Below are 12,015 nucleotides of genomic sequence, written 5' to 3' on the forward strand. Positions count from 1 at the left end.
CTCAAGTATTGATAAATCATGTTAACTAGGAGAAAAATAACAAACTAATATGGGGTGTGACAATATTGTGCGCAATCCTAAACATCATTGTTATCTTCTCCAGCTTATACATATTGGTATCATATTGGAGTATCAAGACTCCAATATGTTGTGAGCAAGGGCCATCTAGGGCGGCAGATATACCACCAGCATGACAATAGTCATTAGGAGGGTGAAACGAAGATCATTACGCTTCATTCACCTTCAATCCGCATTAACATGATTGAGAGATTGAAAGAAGAAGAAAAAATAGTTGTGGGGAATGGGGATAGGAAATAAGCTTGGGAGTGGAGTTATATTTATAAGGTAAATAGACAAGAAGGAATCAAATTGCAAAAGAAAAAGAAAGAAAAAGAGGAAGAGTGGCATCCAAGAAAGGAACAAATTAAAACAAAGTTTGTGGAAGAAGATCAAAGAGATCCCTATAAGTTTAATAGTTTTAATTTTACTTTCTATGTAAGCATTTACACCCTAAAATGAAAGCCAATTTAATTATCCCAACTTAACTTTATATATTCTTAAATATTTGTTAGATAAATTCAGTGTATTTCTTTTTTATTCTTTAATTGTATTTGTATGTGGCATGTATTTGTAAAGTGGTAAAATTACCAATAATTTCTTAATTTTGCAATTTAAATTAAAGGATAATTGGGTGCCTTGGATGCTTGGAAGAGCATCTAATTATATATTTATATTATATAGTGAAAGAATGTGGCTTTAATAAAGGCTTAAATTAAGATGCCATTTTCAAATAATTAAAAACAAAAATCAAAGACATTGTCGGTTGATGATTCCTTTTGTAATTCTATTGATATAAACTTGTGGAGGAAGAGTGATCAGGTGGGTCACGGGTCGGGCTGTCGATCGGATCTTCGGATCGGGGGTGGGATAAGTCAATGCCCAATTTTGACTGATTTAAGTATTTGAAAATAATAAGAATATAAAATTTCTAAATTGGATTATCTATCTATTGTACAATATACAAGATTGATCAAACGAATAGACAAGCTCGTTTGGTATCTAATCACATAAAAAAAACATACTCTCTAACTATACCATGTTACTCAAGGTTATATATATCTAACACTTTAGCTTTGATAAAGCAAATACCAAACTTGTACATTTTTAATTGATGTCTAACTTACATGTCACCTCCTCTAACAACATTTTAATTGATTTATTTATTTGAAAAATTAATTGCACAAATTTAAATTTAAGAGCATGTATGAATAGAAGAAGGCATGACCCAATTATAAGAGAATAGGAGAATAAACAAAAATATTAAACGGTGCTAGTTAATTTTTTTTTGTTAACATTATTGTCTTGTAAGTTTCTATTAGTAAATTAAGAGCGTCGCTAGTATTTGAAGTCTTCTTTGTAGTATTATTGGTATTCATTGAGTTATGTTGAGAATTATTAGTGTGTGTTGAGAAACGTTGCTTGAGGTATAAATTTGCAGGCCTTAAACAATGTGGTTATATCTCCATTATTTTTTTGTGGGTAATTTGGTTGGAGAGAAATCGTATAATCTTCAACAATCTCAAATGACCATTGTGGATTCTTCACAATGCTATCAACCTAACATTCTACGAGTTCAATGTGGGAAGTCGACAAATTCAATTGGAGAGCTCAAATATTGTCATTTTGGAAGATCTTCACTCACGTTAATTTTGTGTGATTTTTTTCTTCACAAATTTAATGTTTTTGTTATTGTATTTAAACAACTCTCCATTTCATAATAAAATTATATTTAAGAAAAAATATAGTTTATTTTATAATAACCTTCTCCTTAAATACATCATTGATAACAATTTGAGCATAATAGTATAGTTATGAGAATCATTATAGAAAAATCCTAATAAATTATCTTTAGATTACTCATTTATTACTTTTAAACTTGTCTTTAAAAAACAAACTCCTTTTTACACTGATTCATTGTATTCCTAGAACAGCAAAAATAATTTGTTTCTATTGGATTCTATTGTATACAATTCGTTTCAATCATTTATTAAATTGTATTATTACCTCTTTTTTAATAAGATTATAAATGTTCATTTATTGAGAATAGTATTGTTGAACTAAACCATTGTTCACTGAAAATTTTAATTGTGTTAACAAATAATTCTGAAATGTGAATTTTATTTATTTATAAAAGAATTTTAATTAATTAGTTATTTATTTATAAAAAGAATTTTATTTATTAAGGAATTTTTATTAATTAAATAATTATTATAAAATTAATTTTATTTATTTTTTTAAAAATTGTATTTGTTTAAGAGGAATTTTATTTAAAAAAATAAAATTATTTAAGTTTACCTTTTAAAAATATATATAAATAAAAGAATGAAATGGACTAAGCAAGTCCAAGCTCAATCTTTTGATTAATTAAAAGAATGAATGGATTGGGCTATGTCACCACTGACCCAGCCCCACCCGGGTTCTATATATATATATATATATAAATTTAGAAACCAGTTTAAAATCGACTCCTTTTTTAGACGTGGAAAAATGGTTAATAATTTAGTCACAAAACTTACTAATATACCAACCAAAAAAACTAAATGTCTTGGTTGTACGTAGTGTTCTTGTTTGTATTATTTTTATTACAAGTATTGAATTTCAAATGCTTATAAATTGTATTCTTAACAACATACAAGTCTAGGTATTATCGAAGAAAAGTTATTGAGAGAAGATTGATGCATGAACTTTAGTCGAATTTTTCTGTCACACAACTCACAATATAAACACGAACAAAACTTTGTTCACGTGAAATGAGGAACACGACTTCTCATAATTAATATCTTATGAAGATCAACTTAATTTTTTCAACATAAACTTGCAATATCGAGAGAAAGGAAATCACATTGGAGATATCATTATCGGATGAAAACATATTAAGGAAACAAGATGAAGAAGATGAGAAAATTCCCAATGCCGCTAAAATAAAACATTGGTAACTAGTCTTTATTTTGTTCATGTCATGTTTGACCTTTTGTTAACTATTCTCATTAACAAATAAAGAAGGTTCAAATTGATTGTGAGAGTAGTGATATATAATTTATATTTACATTATTTATATATATATATATATATATATATATATATATATATATATATATAATTAAAAATACAATGATATAGTTGAAATTAGTTTAAAATAATTTAATATATAAAAATTTGTGTTATTTAAAATATATTATATATTACATATTTAACCATGGATAATTCCAACTAATTATTTAAAGTAGATAAATAATATTCTGATCGGATACAATTAGTTAACTAGTTTAGATCTAGAGTCTTTTTCACAATTTAACAAGAATGACACATTTGGATCAATTAATTAGTGAAAGAGAAATTGGCAAACCAAACACATGAGAATATTAAGCATAAAAACTTAGTCGTTAGGAGATTAGGAGGAGTGATTCAAATAATAATTGAGAGCATTTTCATATAAAAAGACAAATTTGATAACATTATTAGAGGACAATTTATTAATGATATGTAAGAATGAAAGAAGATGAAACTAAAATTCTTGATAAGAAAAAAATCTAATATAAACACAAGAAGATGTAAAGATAAATGGGTAAGAATAATAAATTATTACATAATGAAGTTACGTCTCTATTTATAAGAGTATATCAAAAGGCATGAAAACTAAATTACTTCTACCAACGACAATAAAGACTAAATTTATTACAATATATAAACTCTAATAAAAATATGAAAAATAATGATAAGAAATCTTGAGTGGTTAAAAATTTGAAAATTCTCTCTTGTATTAAATTTTCAATCCACTCAAGGAATAAGACAATATTTCCTTACATTTTTTTCAATGTTTTCGTTCTTTATCATTTCTCATACAATATGAGTTCAAACCCAACAAATCTCATATACAAAATTAATTTAAATATTAATAAATAAGTTGTGCAAGTATAGAAGCACAAAGTATGAATATCCCACATGGTTTTCATAATTCTTTCTATAATATTTGTTCTTGCATCTGAGAATTCTAGTTATATTGTCGGTAAGCGCGGATAGAATAATTAAGACACAAAAGTAAATAAACTAAATTTAATTATAATTCAATTGTATTGGAGATATTAAATGATATTCACCTATAAAAAAAAATTGTTTAGGAATTTTTGTAACTTATAGTTTTTCTTCAATTCAGTGCAATCACAATGTGAAAATCAGTACTTTCATATAAAAAATACATGACAATCATGTATAAAACATTTGAAAACCGAGATTCAATGCAATCACATGTCGTATGGAACAAATTGTGTAGAAAAAATAAATTATAATATATTAAGCATTTAAAATCTGAGACTTTTAATAATAATAATCAATAAAAGCTTGAATTCAGTGAATAATAAATTAATAAATCTCATTATGATCTTGGAAGAATAGTCTTCAAGACACAACTCATTCCAAGTTGTGCACGCATGTTCCTAGCATCTTCTACTTCTTGGCTCTTGCCTTGGTCTTCATTATTTTTAATAATTAAACCATGAGCAAATGCACGACCTTTGGATCAATATTTCTTTTTCAATTTCAATATTTGATCTTGCGACCCATGTTATTGAAATGGTTTTATCTTTAAAAAATAAAATGTATCATTGGGTATTATAGCACCTAATCATACTTCTTGTCGAGTGATAAGGTGAGATCATAATAATTTAACCTTCTAGTTTTTCATCTTGGGATATCTCACTTACAATCACTATATCTTATTCTGTATCATTCACATTTTAATCGTTCTTGAACCACAATTGATCCCAATGTCTTAGAAACTAAAGGAACACCCTTACTTTTCATCATTTCCAAAACCCCCTCTCATAATGTCCAATTCTTTTAATTCATCTAGCTATTGACAGTGATCTATTTTCTTGCCTATCACAATCAAGTTTAATAATGTCGATGTCTCAATTGCTTCCTCCCTTGAAGTATATACTTTAATTCATCGCAACTCTCCAAATAAAAATATCACAAGTTAATTAAGTATTTCATATTTTCTTAACAAAAATAATAATTGGGTTTTGTGTTTGTAATTAAGTTTACCGATCACAACTACTATTAGGGAGTGTTGTTAGTTGTTACCCCAAATACAATGAGAAAAATTTTAAGTATCTAAAATGTTTTAGATATCTCATCCCATCACACAAATTAAGAAAAAGACATACTATTGTAGTTTTGAAGCAAAGAGAAATAAAGACCAAATTAAGTTTCTTCAAAACACTTATAGAAAGATTTGATATTTGAAAAAACTTATAGAAATATCATTTTGAGTGATAAAAATAAAACAATATAGCTTCTATGCTAAAAATATCACCGGATTGACAAGAAAATAAAATAACTTTTCACATTCTTCTATAATTTTTTTTTTCTTTAAGAGAAAGAAAATTGTTTTTTAATTCATATTATAAATATTCACACAAGAAGAGGAAAACTTCACACTATATATTCTTTTATTATACAAGTTGACTATATATATATATATATATATATATATATATATATATATAACAATGAGGAAAGCTTCACAACTATTCTTTTATTATACAAGTTGACTTATATATATATATCACAAGGATAAGAAGAATTTCTTATTATACAATTAGTTGCTAAATCTTTTATACATATATCTTTTTCACACCAAATGGATCGAGGAGAGCTTGATAATTATTTATTATTATACAAGTTGACCTTTTTAATATATATATATATATATATATATATATATATATATATATATATATATATAACTTGTATAAAATTATACATATTAATGACTTTTCACTTTTAACTTAACTATTTTAAGTTGGAATATTTAATCTCTTAAACATTGATTATTGTGCTTTACTTAAAAAGATTATGCGAACGAGTGAAACAACTAAAAAGATTTTAATTAATATGTTGTTTTTAAATTATTTGAGACAGTTAGTTGACAAATTTAACTAATTGTGAAAATAAATTCTATTGGAAAAGACGATGTGTTAATGATTTGACAGCGTACAAAGTGGCTCTCATACATTCCTAACAAAAAATATATATATATATATATATATATATATTTTGACAACAATAGTTATTTCTTGAACTTAAATTAAAACATTTTCGTCATTTAACATCTCCAATACAATTTGAATATAATTTTAGTAGTTATTAACTTTAAACACAAACATTTATAACATTCATTAAGATTCATTTTAATGAATAATACTTATCTTTTAAAATAATATTCATTTCAAAAAGAATAAATGAATAATGAAATTGTGACTCCCTTATTTATTTTAATTCATCTCAATATGCTTCTCACAACATCTTTAAAGTCTTCTACATCTTGCAAGTCACTATCACATAGGTGATCTTGGTAATGACATTTTCGTCCCTATAGATTTGAAGTATTAAGTTTTTTTATATTTGGTATGAAAAAAATTATACTTAATTTTTCATGTTATGTTAGAATAGATTATTCTTTTAATACTAATCTAAAAGTAACGTTTTCAACAGTAGGCACACATATATGTGAGTTCCAAAATAACATTTGAGAGAGAAATCAATTACCATCATGGTTGATGCAGCTCTAATCAATAGTTTGCTTTTAAATTTGGCACCTCTTATTAAGGATGAATTCTCGTTGTTTTGGAATTTTAAGAAAGAGGTTCAAAAGCTATCAAGTACGCTATCTTCAATTAATGTCGTACTTGAGGATGCTGAGAGGAAGACTGTAAGGGAGAAGGACAAACAAACGGAAGATTGGTTGCGAAAACTCAAAGATGTATTGTATGAAGTGCACCTTTAAAGATCTTCGTCTTAAAGTCAAAAGGCTTAATGCCTCCTCCTCTTCAACCGGTCGGATCCAGGTAACCAACTATATCACCCATCCTTTTAAAAATACTTGGACGCGTCTCAAAATTGGTCACAAAATTAAGGATGTTCAAGAGAAACTAGATCAAATTTCTTCAGAACGAGAAATGTTACATTTGCGTGAATCTATTCATGACTCAAAAATAGATAAGTGTACTAGTAGTTGGCGTGAAACCATGTCTCTTCCTAGTTGTAGCCAAGTATATGGGAGAGATAAGGAGCATAAAGAGATTGTTGATATTCTTGTCAATAATACATCTAGTGTTAGTGTTGCTAAAGAGTTATCTGTTCTGCCCATTGTTGGAATTGGGGGTATAGGTAAAACAACACTTGCCCAAATGGTATTCAATGACTACAAGGTTTCTAAGCATTTTGATCCCAAAATATGGGTTTGTGTTTCTGATGAATTTGATATTAAGTTGGTAATCAAAGCCATATTAGAAGAAAAGGCAGAAGCTTGCTTAGAAGAATTGCAGAAAAAAGTCAGAGAAAAATTGAGAAGAAAAAGATATTTGATTGTATTGGATGATGTTTGGAATGATAAGGTTGAGGCATGGAATCAGTTGAGATCTATATTAGATTGTGGATCAAAGGGTGCTTTCATCCTAACTACGACACGTAAAAGAAATGCGGCGAAAATCATGGAAACGATTCAACATTTAGAGTTATCATCCCTCTCGGAAGATGAATGTTGGCTACTATTCAAAAAAAAAATGCATTTTTACATAAAACACCAAAAACACCCAACTTTATTGATATTGGAAGAGAGATAGCTAAAAAATGTAAAGGTGTTCCTTTAGTTGTCAAGACATTGGGAAGTCAATTGTTGTTCAATGATGACGAAAAGGAATGGTGCAGAATAAAAGATAGTGAGATATGGGAGATATCCCAAAATGAAGAATCCAATGTCTTGTCTATTCTAAAGTTGAGTTACTATGATCTTCCTTATCATTTGAAAAGATGCTTTGTGTTTTGTGCTATATTTCCGAAGGATACTGAAATTAAAAAAGAAATATTGATCCAATTGTGGATGGCCCATGATTTAATTCCTACAGTTAAAAATCAAGAAATTGAAGAGGTTGGAAATACAATTTGAAATGAATTGTGTTGGAGATCATTTTTTCAAGAGGAAAAAGAGAACAATTATTGGTATGATAGAATTTATACAACATGTAAGATGCATGATCTTGCCCAATCTGTTATGAAAGATGAATGTTATACGATTAATGCTAAAAGATCAAATGATGGTTTAGGACGTGAAATTCGTCATGTAACAGTAATGGTTGATCAGTTAGACAAAACATCAGTTTATTCTCTTAAGAAAATTGGTGGGTTGCAATCAATAATGCTTTATGGAAAAGATGACGATGTAAACGTCAAAACTGAGATATTGTGTGTCTTAAAGGAATTTCCGTTTATACGTGTCTTTGAAGTAAACTGCAATAAATATCAAGATTTGCGTTATGTGCAGTATCAATATTTGCGTTAGGTGGGATGTCTAAAACATCTTAGATACTTAAATCTTTCTGGTATTGACGCAACAACATTACCTAATAATATTTGTGATCTCTTGAACTTACAGACTTTGAATCTCAATTATTGTTCTAAACTTGAAAATTTGCCTAGAAATATGAAAAATCTTGTTAGCCTACGACATCTTTATTTGGAGGGCTGTAACAAATTAAAATATATGCCTAGAGGGATGGGGCAATTGAAACATCTCAAGACGTTAAGCTTGTTTGTGATAGGAAAGAATGAGAGAGATTGTCAACTAGATGAATTAAAAGAATTGGATATCGGTGGATCGTTGACAATTAAGCATCTTCAAAGAGTTAGTGATGCTTCTATTACAAGAGGGGTAAGTATGGCTAAAAAGTCGAATATCACTAAGTTGGAGTTGGAATGGACATCTGATGATGATGAAGTTGATGATAATGAAGGTTATTATAATCAGATTAAGAGTACTAGACATAGACATGAGAAAATAGGTGAAGCTATAGAGGTTTCAACTACAAGGCTGAAGAAATTGAAAATGAGTGGTTATAAAGGTTTGAATCTCCCTAAATGGGTGGGAAAATCATATCCTTCTCTAACATGCCTTGAGCTTAGGGGCTTAGACAATCTGAATATTATTGCTAATAGTAGCGATGACAATGAAATGATAGTACTATTCCCTTTGTTAGAGGAACTTGTTATTAAGAACATGATGAATTTGAGGGAATTGGTGTCTCGTAGTTGTTGGAGTATTGGAGCATTCCCTAATCTATGCAAGCTGAAGATATGTGGTTGCTTAAAGCTAGGGAGTTTGCCGCCCCATCTCAGATCACTCAAAGATGTAACTGTTCGGGGTGAATGTTTGGATGAATTGTTATATAGTATCTCGAATCTTAATGGTTTAACTCATTTGAAACTTAGTGGATTGAATAATGATGTGGAGCACATATTCCCTGTCCACAACATGAATGGAATTGTAGTGTTATTTCCTCTACTAGAGGTACTTCGTATTTCTCGCAGGAAGAATTTGAGGGAATTGGTGTCTCCTACTATTCCTAGTCCTGGACCATTTCCTAATGTAACCAAGATTCAGATATCTTATTGCCCAAACTTACGGGCCTTGCCCCCTCATCTCAAAGCACTCAAACATGTAACTGTTCGTGGTGAATGTTCGAATGAGTTGTTATATAGCATCTCAAAGATTAGTGGTCTCACTAGTCTTTCTCTTATTAATATGAACAAAAGAAGTGTTTTATTTCCAGCTGCATTAATGTTTGACAATAATGAAGCACAAGGAAGACAATCGACTTTCCAATCTCTTCAATCTCTTGATATTACGCGACGCAACAAGTTAAGGCGTTTGTTTGATGAAGGAATGATAATGCAAGAGACATTAAAGATTAGTGGCTGCGAGAACCAACAAAATCATCATCATCATCATCTTCAAGGACAAACAACAGAAAGAACAAGAGGTGTTAGTGTTACCAACCTCATCAACTCTCTCACGGATTTGATTATCCAGTATTGTCCCGAGTTGATGATATCACTTGAGGAATTTGTAAACTTCAATATTAGTAATACACTACAGCGTTTGTATATTGAAAATTGTCCTAAGTTGGTGTGCGAAGAAGAAGCAGACGATTTTATTGCACTCCTACGTTACCTTCAAGTAAGACTTGGTCCTAACAACTTCTATGTAGATATTCAGCTGGAAAGGAAGAGCAGAGCATAGCGCCGTATACACAAATCTGGTACGTAGTGAAAGAATTATATTCTTCCATTGCAGAGCTCTGTTCTTATGATTTTTTTAACCAAATGTTTCTTACTAAATGATAATACTAACTTTCTATCGAATATATATATTTATATGTGTTGTTTCTTTCAACATATCTGGTTTTCATTATATACCCTTCAAACTTTTGGGTAATTATATAACATATATGTTTTAATCTTTTGCATCAGGAGGAAAATTCAGGGATCTTCTGCTTCTAGAAAATGAGCAAGTTTACAGTTTTGATCCGAAAATGTAATGGGAGATCCTCTTCTAGTTGTAGTTAGATTTATCTTTTGATCCAAAATGTTTACAGTTTGGTGAGTAAGAATAACTTTTTTGTGAAGGATGTCAATGGACTATTTATACTGTTAGATCATAAATGATTCAGGATGCTTAAAATTGGACTGTCGTCATCTTTAGACGACTTTAGACATTCAGATACAATATAATTTTGAATGTTGGTGCGACAAAAAGGTGTTTTCAAATTATGCATCATCAGATTAAAGCTTCATAATCAAATTTCAGAGACTTTCTCATTATGAAAACTTATGAGCAAATAGTATTTGCTAATATATCTACCTTGTAGGAATATTATAGCACCAATTTGAACCCCTTTAATAGAAAATCTTTCCTGCAAAACCAAAATTTTGAGATTAAAATCACATATATACTCACAGATTCTTCTAATTAGCTTAGCATTGATTACAGCTGTTGCAACATCGACAGAGACAAAACTTTCCAAGAAAATGTGTAATTCAAGAATATCTTGCATACCATAAACCCTAATTTCCTCAACTGAGTCTTGTTTTAAATTATTCACAATCATCCATCTCCAACCGACTTTCTTACCATTTTTTTAATAAACAATAGGTAATCAATCTCCGACCAATATTCGTCCTTCCCACAGTATAATTCCTTCGGTAACTATACATCCACAATCCAAAATTGTTGTTGAGTAGTAATGGAAGTTAACTACAGGCATCCTCCTAAATTATCCATAAATAAAAAGACAATAGGATTATCATGTTTTTAGTAATTGGGTGCTTTAACTTGTTAGAAGAGTATCATGTTTAGTAGTTAAAAGGGGATATCTCTATCATTTATGATTTTATCGTTGGAGTTTAATTATGTAACAATTATTCATATTATTATTTAAAACTTATTGAATACTCTTGAGTTGGGGATCCCTTGAGTTGTGTAATAACTGATTTTAGTTTATTCTTTATTCCCAGTTTGATTCCTTTATTTTTCCAAACTATTTGTTGTATTATTAGTATCAAACAATCACTTTACTTTTCTTTTCTTTGAAAACACTTTTCTTTTTTTTTCTTTTTTTATAATGCTAAACAATCAACCGAAATGGAGAATAATTGAGAACTTTAGAGATTAGGTTTTGAGAGATTAGAAGAATAGTTGAGAACTTTAAAGATTAAGTTTTTGAAAAATTAGAAAACCCACTTTGTTCTTTGAGAGTTTTCTCATTATAAATACTAACAAGATAAACAAATAAGTCCATCAAGTTATTAGGTAAATACAAAATGAGAATAATAAAAATATTAATAATAAAACGGTAATAATTCTTTACCTATGACATACAAATTCATTTTTAACTAAAATATCAACATCTCTTGTATTAATCAGTTCTTTTCCAATTGAAATACCATTTTATTAAGAGCACTAGATTGTTGGCCAATCACAAACCCATATTAGCACACAATGTTTAATAAAGGAACATAAAAGAATGAAATCATCCATCCAATATTAATGGGAGAAATTTCATCATCATGTTTGGAGATATTCACAAACATATATAGCTTGATTCCATTTCCGTCCTT

The 12,015-nt window shown here is 28.9% G+C and overlaps 1 protein-coding gene across 1 annotated transcript; it reads left to right on the plus strand.

Annotated features, from left to right (window-relative positions):
- Positions 1-6,613: 6,613 nt before the first annotated feature.
- Positions 6,614-8,401, plus strand: LOC124943015 (disease resistance protein RGA2-like). Its single transcript, XM_047483582.1, has 4 exons — positions 6,614-6,772; positions 6,837-7,602; positions 7,701-7,990; positions 8,090-8,401. Exons 1-4 carry the CDS (start codon positions 6,614-6,616, stop codon positions 8,399-8,401), a joined length of 1,527 nt encoding a protein of 508 aa, XP_047339538.1.
- The last annotated feature ends 3,614 nt before the right edge of the window (positions 8,402-12,015 follow it).

This window comes from Impatiens glandulifera, chromosome 6 (assembly GCF_907164915.1).
Source record: "Impatiens glandulifera chromosome 6, dImpGla2.1, whole genome shotgun sequence".
Taxonomy (NCBI): Eukaryota; Viridiplantae; Streptophyta; class Magnoliopsida; order Ericales; family Balsaminaceae; genus Impatiens; species Impatiens glandulifera.

Coding starts and splice junctions, on each gene's coding strand:
- LOC124943015 (XM_047483582.1), top strand. CDS start 6,614: ATGGTTGATGCAGCTCTAATCAATAGTTTGCTTTTAAATTTGGCACCT. Junction 6,773..6,836: donor AGGATGCTGAGAGGAAGACT/GTAAGGGAGAAG, acceptor TATTGTATGAAG/TGCACCTTTAAAGATCTTCG. Junction 7,991..8,089: donor AAAATCAAGAAATTGAAGAG/GTTGGAAATACA, acceptor ACAACATGTAAG/ATGCATGATCTTGCCCAATC.